Source organism: Lacerta agilis, chromosome 14, assembly GCF_009819535.1.
Source record: "Lacerta agilis isolate rLacAgi1 chromosome 14, rLacAgi1.pri, whole genome shotgun sequence".
Lineage (NCBI taxonomy): Eukaryota > Metazoa > Chordata > Lepidosauria > Squamata > Lacertidae > Lacerta > Lacerta agilis.
The window spans coordinates 8,032,528-8,050,530 of NC_046325.1; the positions used below are offsets into that span (position 1 = coordinate 8,032,528).

The following is an 18,003-nucleotide window of genomic DNA, read 5'->3' on the forward strand; positions in this document are numbered from 1 at the left end:
GGCGGAGTCCCCCAAACCCCAGGCGGCCTCTGAGCGGAATAATGACACAAGACAACGTGCTATGGGATTAAAGATTGGCCACAACTTTGTTAAGATTCAGTTGTAGGGAGACCTTGGCTCAGGCATTGGGCGTTTATCCTTCCCAGCCCCCAGCCAGGGATCTGGGACACTTCAGGGTTATCCAGAATGTGTGGGGATTGGGCTGGCTTTGGAGAACATATGTTCCAGCAGTGAGCCCGCCCCCCGTTCGCCGCCGCTGGAGGGGGAGGGAAATGACAACCTCTCGGTGTCTGAGGTAGGCGGAGACCACAGGTATCCAGCCTAGGGAAGGTGAAGCCAGCCCGAACTACCAGAAGCTGCAGTGGGATCCAGGGGGCTGTGTGTGACCAAGCAAAAGTTGCCCCCCATTTGATGTGGGGAACAGTGATTGCTGCAAAAGGGTTACAGGGCTTCCCCATTTGGAAGTCACTTATTTTGAAAGGGAAATACAGGAAAGGTGATTGATTTGTAAATGAGGCAGATGTTGATAGAAGAGATATGTTTGTTCATTGTGTACTACATGGTTTCAAATACACCAATCACAGAGGAATTGTAAATACCAAATAAATAGGTGTATGATTGTCAGAAGAGATTGAGATTAGTTCCGATTTTCCCCCCACTGTTCTTTCTTCACTATAATAAATCTCCCTTCTAAAAATAATTCTTCTCTTGTTCTATTTTCTTAATTTGGAAACATGTTTATTACTTAATCTCTTTTAAATAGTTTAAAGTTATAATGTTTTAAGGAGGGGGGAATGAGAACAAGGATATTAGCTCCTCCTCCAGGAACATTAGTCATTGCATTCCACCTAATGAAAGCCTAATGACTTCAGTTGGAAACATTTTTTCCTGTGGAGGTTCCTCATGAATGGGTATGTGTATATTTATGTGTGTACAGTGGTACCTCAGTTTCCAAACAGCTTAGTTCTAGAACTACTTGGAACCCGAACACTTCAAACCCAGAAATGAATGTTCCGGTTTCCGAACATTTTTCAGAAGCCGAACATGCTCCAATTTGAGTGCTCACTTCTGTTTTGAGCGAGCAGCTTCCTTCCCTTCCCTCTGCTGGGAAGTAGAGTTGGGCAGCTCCTCGGATTGTAAGTGACTCCAGAGTATGGAGACTTGGGAGTTGGCAACTCTCCTCCAACGCGCAGAGAGGCAGTGTTGGGGTGGGGAGTGTGTGGTGGGGGAACTATGCTGGACAGGTTGACCTTCTCGCCTCTTCGCCTTCCCTCCCTCCCTCGTCCCAAGCGAGGTTCAGGTGAGGCAGAGCAGGCACTGCATTCCTGAGCGAGGGATGGGGCAGTCGCACTGCCCACAGGCAGTGGAGACAGAAGCCTTGAGACTCGCCTGGGCAAATGGGAGCATGGGCAGATGCTGGGAAAAAATGCAAGAGAGAGACTTGTTATGATTGACAGGTCTTGGTTAAAAAAAAAAAAAACCTTGAAAAGCATGGCTCAGTGTAGCACCTTGGACAGAGCTTTACAGGGCCGCTTTGTGGTGCTCCTTGCAAAGAGTTATATTGAGCTGTGTTTTTGAAGAGACTCAACAATGTTGCCTCATATCTCACACGCTATATGATGTCAGGTGTAGGGTACATTGGACTCTGGTTGCCAGTATAATCTCATGGATGAAATGAGGAGATCTGGCACATGACCTCAGTTTCTTGCTGGTGTTTGCTCACCCTCAAAATCTGGAACCTGTACTTCTCATCTTGTTATGAAGCAAAAAAAGACTTGTTTCCACACCTTCCAGGCCTACCAGTACATTGGGTTCTCTATTCAAGCCAATCACTTCAACCATAAAGCCCCATTTCCCTCTGGGTAGCAGAGAAGACTTGTGGTCTGACTTAAAAAAAAAAACACGCCTCCTACAAAAGGTTTCACTAAATATCCTCTCCACGAAGAGAAAATTGCACCCTCCAAAAAAAATTATCTCAAGCACTATAATTTGTTCACATGTCTGAAGCTCCAGAGGCTTTACAGAAGACGTGAGAAAACAATGGATATGCAAGCCTGAAAGTGGTTATAAATAAACCCCTGTACTATGGAGAGTTGGGAGGGAGGACAGAGAGGGAGGCATGGCTCTGCAAGTTTGTTTTATGATATTTCTGTCTTTCGTTTCTGTGTCTTACAACCCAGACTTCAGATTGGATAATTTGTGATGTCTGATTTTATTCAAGGCTTCCAATTATATCTCTGCTGATTCTAAACTTATGACGAATTGGTTTTTTATTGAGAGGTGTATTGACACCATGCATCTGGGACATGGTAGAAGAAGAGTTTGGATTTGATATCCCGCTTTTCACTACCCTAAGGAGTCTCAAAGCGGCTCACATTCTCCTTTCCCTTCCTCCCCCACAACAAACACTCTGTGAGGTGAGTGGGGCTGAGAGACTTCAGAGAAGTGTGACTAGCCCAAGGTCACCCAGCAGCTGCATGTGGAGGAGCGGAGACACGAACCCAGTTGCCCAGATTACGAGTCTGCCGCTCTTAACCACTACACCACAGGGCTGGGTGCTAGGATGTCATGGCTTCTGATGTTCCTGCTTCTATTGCATCCCATTGTGTGCAAAGAAGAGACTATGAAATGCCCCACTTCTGACCCTGTCCCTGTGCCACATGAATGGTACCAGCCAGGAAGCATCCTCATTGGTTTTGTTGGATCTCAAATCATTTACGTTTTATACGGAACTTCATTCAATGAGCATCCCTCTCACAAATTGTTTGATATTCCACAGTAAGTCACCCATCTTATGAGTTTTGTCAGATCTCAAATATGCTCAACAAATGCACATGTAGGAAGGAGCACATATTATTTGTAGAGTATCTGCATGCAGGAAGTCCAAGGTTCAATTCTTGGCATCTCCAGGTAGGACTGGGAGAGACTTCCTGTCTGAAACCCTGGAAATCTGTTGTCAGTCAGAGTTGAAGACACATGTTTAGTTAGGATTGGTCCAAACTAGGACTCCTCTTCCTTCTCAGTTCATTTATTTCATCTGCACTTTACTAAAGCCTTATGTATGCATTATAGATATCCTCCTCCTCCAACACACACAGACATCTACCAATGAATGCATTTCCCAAAGGAATATGGGGTGATTAGTCTTGTGAAGTAATTTGCTAAATCAATGAATAAACATGGAAAATATGCTGCCAGTCATGTACACACACACACGCACACACACCAATGTGCCATACACTCAACACTATACACACACCTAATAAAGACAGGGGAAGAAGCCACAGCCACACCACAGAACTCAACTTTCTCTTTTATGGCATTATGCTCTGGTAAAGCATGGGTTCCTTTGCACCACATATGACTACAATGGTTTGCACCATGACTTGTGGCAACATACCTAAATGTGTGCTAGAATTCTCTTCTGAAATAGTTGCTTAACTCTATTGCCAGCACAGTGACCAAATTCTACCAGCACTCCCTGGCCTTGGCATTTGCCATAAAGGAGATCAACGAGAACCCCAAGCTCTTGCCCAATGTTACGCTTGGTTTCCACATCTATGATAGCTACCATGATGTGAGGATGACCTATCGAACCACTCTAGCCCTGCTCTTCAAATTGCATAGATTTGTCCCAAACTTTGAATGTGGCCATCAGAAAAACATCAAGGCCATCATTGGTGGACTGGGCTTTTCTACCTCCTTCCATGTGGCAGACATCTTGGGGCTCTACAAGGTTCCACAGGTAGGTGTTGGGAGAGTGGCATGATGAGTAGGTAAGAGGAAGATGGCTTAGACATCCCTTATTCCATTTACCCAACTAAAAGGATGCTCTGCATTTGCCTAAGCAGCTTGCACCAGGTCCATGCAGAAGAAAGAATCAGAAGGTTGCCCTGCTTGTGCTCTCCAGAATCAGATGAAGTGTTGGGGAGCACCGTACTTTTCCGTGTATAAGACCAGCCGTTTTCACTCTAAAATTATGTTCAAATTATGTTTGTCTTATACATGGATAGTGAATGGGGTGAAGGGGTGATTGGCTGCTAGAAGGGCTGCTTTGGGTCAGCTGCTGCTTCTCTAATTGGGTTGGTGAGTGGCTTCTGCAGCAAACGCTGCTGTGGATCGGCTGTCATTGCCGCGATTGGCGGCTGCTGTTCTGGGATGCATGTGATTGCCAGCTGACAGCTTTTCTCAGTTGGGTAAGAGATTGTTCGCGATTGGCTGTTGCTGTGGCAAGTGGGCGATTGTTGGCTGCTGGCGATTGTCAGCATTGATGCTGCATGTGAGCAGTTTTTGGCAATTCACCCCCACAAAAAAGCTGTAACACTCTGGGCAATGCTCCACAAAAAAAGCGGAGCCATTCCTCCCCCCTTTCTTAAATTTGAGTCTCCCAAAATAGGGTTTTGTTTTGTTTGTTTTTAACATGGGGGTGTCTTATAGATGGGAAAGTATGGTACATTTCTTTCTAGGCTTCCTCTTAACCTGACTGCAAGTCTGGAGTGTTTGGATATTCTCATGGACAAGAAGGAAAGACTGGGGGTTCTGCTGGTGTACTACCAACCCCACAGCTCAGCATTCTCTCTGCCTGGGCTGGTGTAAGTGGTCTTGGACATGACGTTGCAGACCCTCCTGATTATACTCAACATCCACACAGAAACCACTGAGTAACGAATGGTTCAGAATTTCATGGCTGCCGTGACACCAATGTTCCTGTCCTAACATACCTGCCATTTCAGCAGTATGAGAACTGGGAAGCAGAAGCCACTCCACTGCCTTTACTGTGACCAGCTAGGCCTGTCCTCTTGTCCCTTAACTCTCATTGGCAACCAGCCCTTCCATCAGTGGGAGAGACAGGAAGCAGACCTAATTTCATCAGCTTCTCTGGAGGCCCAGCACCCCGAACTGTGCCATTTGGTCATTATAGGAACAGCTGTTAAGAAACCGGTGTCTGAGTTTTGATTTTACTTTTACTTCCCTGTCCTTCTGCAAGTGTCTATTGGGGGGTGTATGTGCTGGGAGTGGGGTTAAGATTGTAAGCCTACAGGTGGGGACTTTCTTGTTTTGGTTGACTTGCTGCAAGAAGATAAGTTACAGGGAACCAGGCAGAGGTCCTTCTCAGTAGTGGCACCTGCCCTGTGGAACACCCTCCCACTAGATGTCAAAGAGAAAAACAACTACCAGAGTTTTAGAAGACATCTGAAGGCAGCCCTGTTTAGGGAAGCTTTTTAATGTTTGGCGGACTATTGTATTTTAATATTTTGTTGGAAGCTGCCCAGAGTGGTTGGGGAAACCCAGCCAGATGGGTGGGGTATAGATAAATAATAATAATAATAATAATAATAATAATAATAATAATAATAATAATAATAATAATAATAATAATTATGGGTCCCTTCCACCTCATCAAGTCTATGATTCTATGACTGTATGTAAGCTGTTTGGTGAGCCTTTAGAGTAGAGTCCTAATGCTCTTAATACATGAATAATAAAAATGTGATTGACTCTGTACATGTAGTACACACACTAGGGTTGGTTTTTTAAACCCAAACTTCCAGCAGTATGGAGTAGGTGAAAAGAAGAGCCATACTGCCAAGGGATGGAGGGGGGGTGCAACTATTGGAGGGAAGTGAAGAACCGTGGGCAGGAGCTACCTAACAAAATGCAGCTAACTCCCACTCAGGACCTGTCTGTCATTGCTAACTCCCCCCCTGGGCAATACCATGGAGACTACTTTCTTAGGGATGCCAGGGAGTGGCAAAGATGCCGCCATTAAGTTGGAATGACATTATTTTGTCTGTGCTGAATCTTCCAACATTAAGCTTCATTGTATGTCCATGAGAGCTTGGCTAAAACTTTTATCTATTCACTTCATTCTCATTTGTGTATCAGCTGCTACAATGCAAAGATGACCTACCTCACCAATATGGACCTCCTCTCCAATTGTCCCCATTAGTTCTTATGACATCCACAAAAACCTAGCTCTTGATACCTCTGCCTACGTATATGGGAAACATCTTAAATCTTATCAATATAACCAGAGTGGGTACTGTGAAAGAGAGGTCATAAATTACACTCTTGACAGGGACAGATTAGGAAGCAAATAATGATGTTACTGAAAAATCCTGCAACTGATATTTGTGGTATTATTGTTCATTTGCACACTGAGACTATTTCTTACTTGTCTCTACAAGGACTGTACATTTTGTTTTAGCTCGCATATGGTTCCTTTGCCTCAGGGGATATTAGAACAATGCATATATCTTCCTTTTATGGTTTGGTCCCAAATGAAGCCCATCAGTATATGGGGATTATCAGCTTATTTCGATATTTTAGATGGACATGGGTCGGACTCTTTGTTGTGGATGATAACATTGGAGAACTTTTCTTGAAGACCCTAGAGCCATTGCTTTCCCAGAATGGAATCTGTTCAGCCTTCACAGAAAGACTACCACAACAAACCCAGCTGCCTTCTCTGAATGATCCTGTGGTCAAAGCTTCAAATGTGCTTGAACTTTTAAGAAAAATAGATGTCAGTGTAATTATCATTTATGGAGAAACTTTGACCTTTCTATGGCTGAGAGCATATATAATTATGTTAGATCCCTTCAGAAAAGAAAGCACATCATTTGGAAAGGTGTGGATCATGACAACACAGATCGATTTCATAATGACAGGCATGGACAGATCCTGGGATTTTCAGATCTTTGAAGGTGCTATTTCCTTCACAACTCACTCAAAAAATATTCTAGGTTTCAAGGAATTTATTCAGACTGTGAAACCAGATTGGACACAAAGAGATGGTTTTCTCCAAAATTTCTGGGAGCAAGCCTTTGACTGCTTATTTCTAGATCCAGAGATGCCTCTGATGGATGATGGCACATGTACTGGAGGAGAGAAGCTAGAGAATCTCCCTGCAGGTGTTTTTGAAATGCACATGACTGGACACAGTTATAGTATCTATAATGCTGTCTATGCTATTGCTCATGCTCTGCACACCATGGACCGCTCCAGATCCAAGCACAGATCAATGGTAATTGATAAGAGTGCTGTACCTAACCGTCTGCAGCCTTGGCAGGTAATGATTTCACAACAGACTCTTCTAATTTCAATGGGCAGTTCAGTACAAAGTGACAACAACTCTGACAACATGTTCTTAGTATACATGTATTTCCTTCTACGGTTGTGCCTGTTAAACATTTCAATCTGAATTAATTTTGCACCACATTTTTAATTCTCTTTCTTTTTCTACTAGCTCCATCCATTTCTTCAAGGCGTTTCATTTAACAACCCAGCAAATGAAGTTGTGTCCTTCAATGCAGAAAGGGAGATGGAAGGTGGATTTGACATTCTAAACATGGTCACATTCCCAAACAAATCATTCCTTAAAGTAAAAATTGGACGGGTGGATCTCAATGCTCCTGAAGGACAACTATTCATCATTAATGAGGATGGAATTGTGTGGCACAGGTTGTTTAACCAGGTATGAATTCTTGGGTTCGCTGGACAAATCCTGTGCTTTCAAATAAGGCAACAATTGAACTGTAAACTACCTTTCCTGGCAAACCCAACCATTGAGAATGATGAATGGAGTCAGTGAAATCACTTTCTAAATACAGAAATGCCAATCTTCTGCTCTAAATTGAGGCATTAATTTCCTATTCTGCCTAAACTGATGGGCCATCAAACTCCATAAGAAAAATTGATGTGACTTTCCCACCAACATGCCATAAATCTCTGTTCCTATTGTGAAAAAAATGTTGCCCTTTTACACATAATTAATAACACCATGCAAAGAAACACATCTAACATTTGCCGGACTTTGCTTAAAAATGGTAGGTAATTAACATGAAAGTTACTAGGGGATATGGGAGTGCAGAGGTGAGGAACCCCAAGCCCTGTGAATATGTCTGTAGTTGTATGATGAGACTCTGCCCAGGCAACACTAGCCCTCCTTGTGTCATTCAGCCTGGATGGTACATGTATGTGTCCTATTGTGCACATGTTTAGTCTCTGGCACCACCCAGCACAGGAAGGTGGAATATGGCCCCTGGAGGTTTATCATGAGGCAATATGGCCCTCAGATACCAGCCTCATGTACTGAAGTAGATTTGCATATTTTTTTGTACATCTCTCCTAACGTAAACAACTCCATGTATTTCTCATGCTACTCTTTTTTATGCATAGGTGCATCCCCTAGGTATGTGCAATGTGCATTGCCACCCTGGGCATCAAAAGAAAATGAAGGAAGGTGAGAAGTTTTGCTGCTATGACTGTGCTCCATGCCCAGAGGGGAAGATTTCAAACCAGACTGGTACATCATGTCATTTTGCGATCATTTATTGGCTGTAGTCAATGAATACACACTGAAATTGGATCTCTCTCCCCCCACATCCCTTGTTCTATTTTTCAGATATGGATGACTGCTTCAGATGCCCAGAAGATCAATATCCAAACAAGAATAAAAATGGGTGCACCCACAAAACTATACATTTTTTATCTTATAAAGAGAATTTAGGGGTTACATTAGCCGCCATTGCTATTTCATTTTCCCTCATTACAGCCTTGATGCTAGGAATATTTATTAAGCACAGAGACACCCCCATAGTGAAAGCCAACAACCGGGGACTCACCTACACTCTCCTCATCTCCCTCCTGCTCTGCTTCCTCTCATCTTTGCTTTTCCTTGGCCAGCCTGGGAAAGTGACCTGCCTTCTCCGACAATCTGCTTTTGGCATCATCTTCTCCATGGCGGTTTCTTGTGTGTTGGCCAAAACCACCATAGTTTCTCTTGCATTTATGGCCACAAAGCCTAGATCTAGGATGCAGAAATGGGTGGGGAAAAGACTAGTCTATTCAATTGTCCTTTCCTGCACCTCCATTCAAGCGAGTATTTGCACCTTGTGGCTGGCAACCTCTCCGCCATTCCCAGATTTAGATATGCAGTCAGTAACTGAAGAAATCATTGTTCAATGTAATGAAGGGTCTGCTGCCATGTTTTATGGTGTCCTTGGTTACTTAGGCCTTTTGGCCATTGCCAGTTTCCTTGTGGCATTCCTTGCCCGCAAGTTACCAGACAGTTTTAATGAAGCCAAGTTCATCACCTTCAGCATGCTAGCATTTTGCAGCGTATGGCTCTCCTTTGTTCCAACCTACCTGAGCACCCGAGGAAAATACATGGTGGCTGTGGAGATCTTCTCAATATTGGCTTCCAGTTCTGGGTTGCTGGGTTGCATCTTTTCCCCTAAATGCTACATCATTGTGATGAGGCCTGAACTAAACAGCAGGGAACAACTAATAAGAAGAAAGTGTTGAATTATCTACATGTTTTGTATCTATCATATTATGTTGGTTGGACATAGGTTTGAGGATCAAATGGCTTACTAGAACATTGTGTTCAGTCGTTCAGTCGTGTCCGACTCTTCGTGACCCCATGGACCAGAGCACGCCAGGCACGCCTATCCTTCACTGCCTCCCGCAGTTTGGCCAAACTCATGTTAGTAGCTTCGAGAACACTGTCCAACCATCTCATCCTCTGTCGTCCCCTTCTCCTGGTGCCCTCCATCTTTCCCAACATCAGGGTCTTTTCTAGGGAGTCTTCTCTTCTCATGAGGTGGCCAAAGTACTGGAGCCTCAACTTCAGGATCTGTCCTTCTAGTGAGCACTCAGGGCTGATTTCTTTGAGAATGGATAGGTTTGATCTTCTTGCAGTCCATGGGACTCTCAAGAGTCTCCTCCAGCACCATAATTCAAAAGCATCAATTCTTACCACATCCAGCTTTCCAGGGTTCATGCTTCTTACATTCCAGGTTCCTATGCAATACTTTTCTTTACAGCATTGGACTTTCCTTTCGCTTCCAGGCATATCAGCAACTGTGCGTCCTTTCGGCTTTGGCCCAGCCACTTCATCAGCTCTGGATCTACTTGTACTTGTCCTCCGCTCTTCCCCAGTAGCATGTTGGACGCCTTCCGACCTGAGGGGCTCATCTTCCAGCGTCATATCTTTTATATGCCTGTTGTCTTTGTCCATGGAGTTTTCTTGGCAGGGATACTGGAGTGGCTTGCCAGTTCCTACTCCAGGTGGATCACGTTTGGTCCAAACTCTCCACTATGACCTGTCCATCTTGACCTGTCCATAGCTTCCTGAGTAATTCAAGCCCCTTCGCCACGACAAGGCAGTGATCCATGAAGGGGACTAGAACATTACTAAAGCTTTTTTGAATGTCTTCAGATAAGAAAGACAGCAAGACAGGCAAATTGATGATATAATAGTATTCTCCCAGACGTTGTATATTTGTGAAGTGTTTATGCAGCAGAGGAAATTTTGCCTTTCCATTTGTCTCCCACTCACCCTCTCTTTCTCTGTATCAGGCGTGACAAACCTGTGTCCCTCAAGATGACTTTGTTTAATCATCTGTTCATATTTACATACTGCTTTATAACCCATATAACCATAAGCAGCTTATTTAAAATAGATAATATCCATTAAAATTATAATAAAGTCTAACATTAAAATGCACAAATGAAAAATGATCAGAACAGAAGTGAAATCAGCATTTGTTAAAAGTGAACATACTAATGCAAAATTGCATAGTTATATAGTGCAGTCATACCTTGGTTTTCAAAGAGCTTGGTTCTCGAACATTTTGGCACCATAACGCCACAAACAATTGCAAACTATTTTTGGTTACAGGTAGGAGCTGTGTTGGTCTGCCATAGTCAAAACAAAATATTTTTTTTTTTTTGAAAACCCTTCCAGTAGCACCTTAGTTGGTCTCTAAGGAAGGATTTTTTTAATTTTTTATTTTGTTTAAACTATTTTTAGAAGCCGAACATCTGATGCGGCTTCCAATTGAGTGTAGGCAGTTCCTGCAGCCAATCAGAAGCTGTGTCTTGGTTTTCAAACATTTTTGGAAGTGGAACGGACTTCTGGAGTGGATTCCGTTCGAGAACATGGGTATGACTGTATTTTATTTCACATTACATAAAACAAGGATGCATTGCATGATCTGGACTCCTACTTGCATCAGCCCTAGCAAGGATGGTAACAAGGGGTGCAGTTAAAAAGGGGGTTGTATTGGATGACCCTCATGGTCCCTTTGAACTCTGTGGTTTTGTAGTGTAATATCTGGAGAGCCACAGGTTCCCTCCACAGGAAGCTCACTGGTTCCCGTCAAACCCATTCTTCAAACGAGCCAATCCGCAGTGGCCCAGGGAAGGTGGGCATGACCATCTACTTAGCTTGGCCGACCACTTTGCCTAGTATCAAGTTGGATGGGAGCATCACCCACACTTTATTAATTGTTGATTACTGCTCTGACCATTTCTTTTCAGCTAGCCAGGCTTTGCTGTGGTCTTTTGGTGGTTGCCTTATTTGAAACCTGGAAGGAATTTCCCCTACTCTGGAGGTTTCACCTTCCTCATGGCAAAAGTGTTTGCCTCAAAATGAATAATGGGGCTCCTGAAGAAGAATCTGGGATTCAGAATCTCTTTTACTGGGGTACAGAACAATCTGTGTGGACCTTGATTTCCCTCTAATACACTTCAGGCACAGGGGAGGGCAAATAGATTAACGTCCTCCTGGTTACTTGTTCCATGGACCTCCTAGGCTTATCATTATAGATGTGGTGAACATCTGCACTATGTTAATATTTTGCCACTGCTACTCATAATTAAAAAGAAATTTGTTATCTAAGTTCTGTTCTGTGTGGATGTTAAAAACCAGTACTGCAACTTCTTTCTTCAAATAAGCTTTATTTTATCTTGGGTTAGAGGATGGTGAGAGCCAGTGTAGTGTAGTGGTTAAGAGTGGTAGACTCGTAATCTGGGGAACCGAGTTCGTGTCTCCACTCCTCCACATGCAGCTGCTGGGTGACCTTGAGCTGGCAGGGTCCAATGTGTGAAACAAGGATTAAGATTTACCTTTGAGAAAGGACTTTGCAATTTCTTCTCTCTTTCTCTCTCTGGGAGCCAGTGTGGTGTAGTGGTTAAGAGCAGCAGATTTGTAATCTGGGGAACCGGGTTCGTGTCTCCGCTCCTCCACATGCAGCTGCTGGGTGACCTTGGGCAAGTCACACTTCTCTGAAGTCTCTCAGCCCCACTCACCTCACAGAGTGTTTGTTGTGGGGGAGGAAGGGAAAGGAGAATGTGAGCCGCTTTGAGACTCCTTCGGGTAGTGAAACGCGGGATATCAAATCCAAAAATCCAAACTCTTCCTCTTCTTCTTCTTCTTCTTCTTCTTCTTCTTCTTCTTCTTCTTCTTCTTCTTCTTCTTCTTCTTCTTGTTAGAAACAGAACTATCTCTTCATTAGCAGCATGTTATGCCCTGATAAAGTTCATACAATATTTTCTTCCAATAATAGAAGAAGAAGATTCTCTGCATTCCCACTGGGTGAACAGACAAGATGTTCCCATCAGTTCTGATCTGGCAACAGTGTCTCTTGATCTCTCCCACCAGACAATTCCTTCCAGAGTTGCTTTATCACAAGGGTTTATGAATGATAACTGGGTCCCGTGCACAGTGATACATAACAGTGTCCTTGGCAGTCAGATAGTTCATTTGCAGACAAAAATTGGAGCTGTCCTTGGAGGCTGTAAGCATCCTTGGATGGCAAGGACATAGGTTTGTTAGGATTTCCAGTAGCACACCAGCTGTTGCAGTCCTTTCCCTGATTTCTGCCTTATCCAACTCACCCTGTAGTCAATCACAAGAAATCAATTCATAGAACACTGCCTTTGAACAGATTGTCCAGGTTTTTTCAATTCTGAATCCACTTGAGTCAGAACAATCTGGGAGGGTCTTTCTAGTTAAAAAAAAGGCAAGTACACTGTAGAGGTGTGTAGGGGTGTGTGTGTGTGTGTGTGTGTGTGTGCATGCACGTGCACGTGCATATTATGGAGAATGTACATAGATAAAAGTTTTCCCCCTGTTTCATTACAATAGAAGTTGGGGGTATCAAGTGAGAGTGATTATTGAAAGGTTTAGCAGACACAGAATAATGTACTCCTTTACACAACACATCGTTAAACTATGGATTTCACTCCTACTAGTAGTAGTGAATTTGACAACCACCATAGGTGGCATACATTGTTAATCTACCTGACATATTCCAACCTGTGGCTGATGAAAAGTGCTAGAGGACTATTGATTTAGAAACTCAATACAGTCAGGGAGATCTGATGTTCCAGGGGCCAAAACACTGTCTGTTGTGATTGGGGGCTAGAACTAAGCCAAGAACACAGGTTACACTACTTATCAATATATCATAGGATCATAGAATTGTAGAGTTGGAAAGGAACCCAAGATACATCTAGTCATCCCACCTGCTATGCAGGAATTTCAGCTAAAGCATCCATGGCATATGTTCACCTTCCAAGGGCTGAATAGTCAGGAATTTGTTTGTGATGTTTGGTCAGAATCTTCTTTCTTGTAACTTGAAGCCATTGGTTTGGGTCCTACCAGTCCTGTGCAGAGAGGGGGCAGCTGGGCACCTTTGCATTTCACTGTTGACTCATGCTAAGGTTGTGGTCAACTAAGACCGCTAGATCCTTTCCACATGTACTACTGGCAATGCAGGTGTCCCTCATCTCATATTTGTGCAGCTGGTTCTTCCTGATTAAATGCAGGACCTTAGTTATGTCAATATTTCAACTGAACTCCTTCAGAATTGATAGGGGGGAAAACATTGTTGTTGTTGTTGTTGCTGCTGCAGCAGCAGCAGCAAATAAATTCACCTATTTTAGGAGGTGCATTCACGCTCTCATTCACCCTAAATCACATCATATTTGAGACATTCCTCCTTTGAAATTTAAGTATGAAAAGACCGTGCCATTCTTTCTGGGAGATTTCACACTCATATATGTTGAATTGGATAAGTGAATTGATATTGTTTACAAGTTGTTCCACAAAAGGTCTTGGCCCTCTTCTTGCTACTTCTAATTATTCGAGAGTAGAGACCTGCCAGTTTCTTGTTTTGTTCATAGCAGTTACAGAGCAGCATTTCAGTCAGGGTCAGTTTCTGGGTCAGGGGCCTGTAGATAGCGACCCATTCCAGTGCCTAAATCTGATATCTTTTACTTTCTAATAGTGTTTGTCATTACTGTGAGAAACGGTTATAGCATTTCTCTAAGTGGTCACAGTGGCAGCCAGTATTCCCAGACTCCTTTTGGAGTTGGAAATTTGAAATTGAGGTCCCAAGTTCCATCTCCTTAGGAAGAAGAGAAGACTTCTGGCCAACTGTGGAAAAGAGCCGACATGTTTCCTATCAAAAGTGCCATTCAGGATCCACACTCTGAAGAAGTAATTATCTTTCCCTACAATTAACCAAAACACTATAATGTGCTCACCTGTCTGAAGCTCCCATGGCTCTGCAGAAGAAAACAGTCACTATGCAGGCCTGGAAGAGATTATACAAAACTCCCTTTAGCTTGGGCTGCTGGGTTTAAGTACATGAGGTAAACATGGTCATTTCTGACACTTCCCCCCCTTTTCTTTTTATAAGCCACATTGAAACTGGAAAGTTGGTGATGTCAGATAGTATTCAAGTCATTTGGAACACTCTTAATGAAAATTCTAGGGCTAATTTGGCAGAGTGAGGGACCATTCAGTCTAACCCGCTGAAACAATGAGATGGATGCAAGAGAATTTGCATTTACAAAGAACTTTTGCTGCCAACATGTTGAGAATGACAATGTTCCTACGTCTTCTGCCCCCCATTGTCTGCCAAGTAGATATTATGAGATGTCTCGGAGATGATCCCCTCCCTGTTCCACATGATTTCTACCAGGCAGGAAGTCTCCTCATTGGTGGGATCACTTCTCAGATCTCTTATTTTTTCAGTGAAGTCTCTTTCCAGGAACATCCGTCTCAGACACCATTAGATGTTCCACAGTAAGAATCCCCATTCACACCTCCTGAATGCATTGCATTTTAGTTGTTAAAAGTCACTACTATTTCTGCCATTTGAAGAATGGGGGACAACTTCAATTGTTGCATGTAAACTGCTAATTTTTTACTCCTCTAGATGCCTTAAAATTTTATGTAGGAATTGGAGAGGACTCAGGGGGAACATTGAAAATGCTAGGGAAAGAACTGGTGTTAGCAATAAAAAGGTAAAGGGACCCCTGACCATGAGGTCCAGTCGTGTCCGACTCTGGGATTGCGGCGCTCATCTCACGTTACTGGCTGAGGGAGCCGGCGTACAGCTGCCGGGTCATGTGGCCGGCATGACTAAGCCACTTCTGGTGAACCAGAGCAGTGCACAGAAACGCTGTTTACCTTCCCGCCAGAGCGGTCCCTATTTATCTACTTGCACTTTGATGTGCTTTCGAACTGCTAGGTTGGCAGGAGCAGGGACCGAGCAACGGGAGCTCACCCCGTTGCGGGGATTCAAACCGCCAACCTTCTGATCAGCAAGCCGTAGGCTCTGCGGTTTAACCCACAGCACCACCCGCATCCCTGGTGTTAGCAATACCAGTCTTCAAAAAGTGTATAAGAAATTAAAATGTGAAAACTTGCACAAAAAGATGAGCAGGCAAGCAAAGAAGAGGATTCATAAATGGAGAGATAGAAAGACATGGAAAAATAGATTACTGCAATACCATTTTTCATGCATCAGAGTATTTGCCTTTTCCCTCTGACCCCTTTGACACACTTGTTTATCTTTTTTGGGGAAAAAGAAAATGTTTATTTCTTCTCTTCTCTGCCTTCTTGGTACCAAATGAGTGCTCTTAAAATGTCTCAAATCAAGTATACGTAATGTATGGTCTTTCAAATATAAACAAAAAAGTGATTGATTTGTGTAGGGAAGGATAGGTTGGGAAGTCCAAAGAAGATTATAACAAAATTATGAATATATGTAAAATATAATCAGAAAAATTCATAAATAAAATACAAAAAAGATGTGGGTACACCCACTGGAATGGCCAAAGAGAGGGAGAAATGGATTGTTATAATTTACTGAGGAAGTCACAAAATGTGTCAAGCCCATGTTGTTCCTAAATTACATTTTTGACTGTGCACTTAACTTTATTCGGTTGTGTTAGTTTTGTAAAGTTCTCTTATTTCATGTAGATGTCAATCCAGGCCTGTCAAAGAATTTAGATTTTTACAATGTTCTTTTAGGTATTCTCTGTAAATATTCCACTCTCTGTTGAATATTTGGACCAGAATACTGGCTTTCCCACTCTTTGTCATTTTGCACAATTAACTTTTCCACTGAGGAGGATGGTGTGGCATTGAGGGGAGGGAATCACAAATATAAAATATAGTCCAATATTCTGATTCAGTTACACATAGGAATTTCTGGTATTATAGCATTATGAATTTGTTCATTATAGACTCACCTTTTAAATTAATGAAATCAACTCTCTTGGCAGTGTGGTCACCAAGTTCTACTCACACATCCTGGCTCTGGTGTTTGCCATAAATAACATCAACAAGAATCCCAAGATGCTACCTAATGTCACACTTGGTTTCCACATCTCTGACAGCTATCATGATGCAAGGATGACCTATCGCACCACACTGGATCTGATCTTCAAGTCATACACTTTTCTTCCCAACTACGAATGTGGGTCACACAAAAACCTCCTAGCAATTATTGGAGGACTTGGATCTGACACCTCTTTTCATATGAGGGACATCACAGGTCTCTACAAGATCCCACAGGTAATATGTGGGGATAGCATTACTCAATTTGGAAGTTTACAAGAAAGAAGCAATATTATTAAAATTACTTTCATTGAAAAAGACTAATCATAACTCACTTGATGTTATCCATTTTCTTACAGCTTACATATGGTTCATTTGCCCCAGATGAGATCCAAAGTATGGAAGGCACTCCGTTTTACCGCATGGTTCCGAATGAAAACCTTCAGTTTATGGGAATGATCTGGCTATTTCAGCATTTTAGGTGGACATGGGTAGGGCTCTTTGTGGTGGAGGATAAGAGTGGAGAACAATTCCTTAAAATACTGGAGTCATTGTTTTCCAGGCATGGAATCTGTTCAGCCTTCACAAAAAGAATTCCACAAGTAGCTCATATGGAGGAGCTTTTATATCACTTTCATGATGCAAATTTAATTAGCGCGTCTTCTACAGATTATAAAGCCAATATAAATATTGTATATGGAGATCCTGTAACATTTCTGTGGCTGATAACTTTTAGTGGTTCAGACAATTATGGAAAGGAAAGCATATTATTTGGGAAGGTGTGGATTATGACAACCCAGATAGACATTGCATTATGTGGGATTACAAGAGAATTGGATTTCCAGATGTTCCAGGGTGCCATTTCCTTTGCAATTCACACAAAAGAGGTACCAGGTTTCAGGGAATTTATTCAGAACATAAAGCCAAACAGGACTCAAGGAGATGGCTTTCTGAAAGATTTCTGGGAGCAAGCCTTTGGTTGTTTATTTCCAGATGCAGAGATGCCTGCAATGGATGACGACACCTGTACTGGAGAGGAGAGGCTGGAAAGTCTCCCTGCAGGTCTTTTTGAAATGCACATGAGTGGCCAGAGCTACAGCATCTATAATGCCGTATATGTCATTGCCCATGCTGTGCATGCCATGTACTCATCTAGATCCAAACACAGACCAACCATGGTTGGTAGCAATGTTGACGTTCAGCCCCTTCCGGCTTGGCAGGTAATAGCTCCACAACAAAATGCTGATACAATGAACAGAATAATTAATACAAGTGGTGCCTATATTCAGTTTCCTCCACCTTGTATAACTGATCAAAAAGGTTTTTTTCAGTGGTGTGATCAGTAGGTCTACATTTCTTCCTATAACTAAAGCTTGCAATCTTTAGCATGTTGTTATGCGATTGTGTTCTATTTTTCTTTCTTTCCTTCTTTCAATCAGCTCCACCTGTTTCTTCAAGGCATTTCATTCAACAACTCAGTTGGAGAAACTATGGCATTTAATGATAAATGGGAAATGGGTTGTGGCTTTGATATAACAAACATGATTACATTCCCAAACAAGTCATTCCAGAGAGTG

General features: G+C 42.7%; 1 protein-coding gene across 1 annotated transcript; it reads left to right on the forward strand.

The window, feature by feature from the left end:
* Window positions 1-2,872: 2,872 nt before the first annotated feature.
* Window positions 2,873-9,309, forward strand: LOC117058988 (vomeronasal type-2 receptor 26-like). The gene is made up of 6 exons (XM_033170420.1): window positions 2,873-2,910; window positions 3,454-3,745; window positions 6,209-7,072; window positions 7,250-7,477; window positions 8,182-8,308; window positions 8,408-9,309. The coding sequence occupies exons 1-6, from the start codon at window positions 2,873-2,875 to the stop codon at window positions 9,307-9,309; spliced, it is 2,451 nt and encodes an 816-aa protein (XP_033026311.1).
* The last annotated feature ends 8,694 nt before the right edge of the window (window positions 9,310-18,003 follow it).

What these genes read in the sequence shown, in the direction of transcription:
- LOC117058988 (XM_033170420.1), top strand. Translation starts at nt 2,873, where the DNA reads ATGCAGGAAGTCCAAGGTTCAATTCTTGGCATCTCCAG. An exon ending in TCAATTCTTGGCATCTCCAG is followed by an intron (nt 2,911 to 3,453) that starts GTAGGACTGGGA and finishes CTCTATTGCCAG; the next exon opens with CACAGTGACCAAATTCTACC. An exon ending in GGCACAGGTTGTTTAACCAG is followed by an intron (nt 7,478 to 8,181) that starts GTATGAATTCTT and finishes TTTTATGCATAG; the next exon opens with GTGCATCCCCTAGGTATGTG.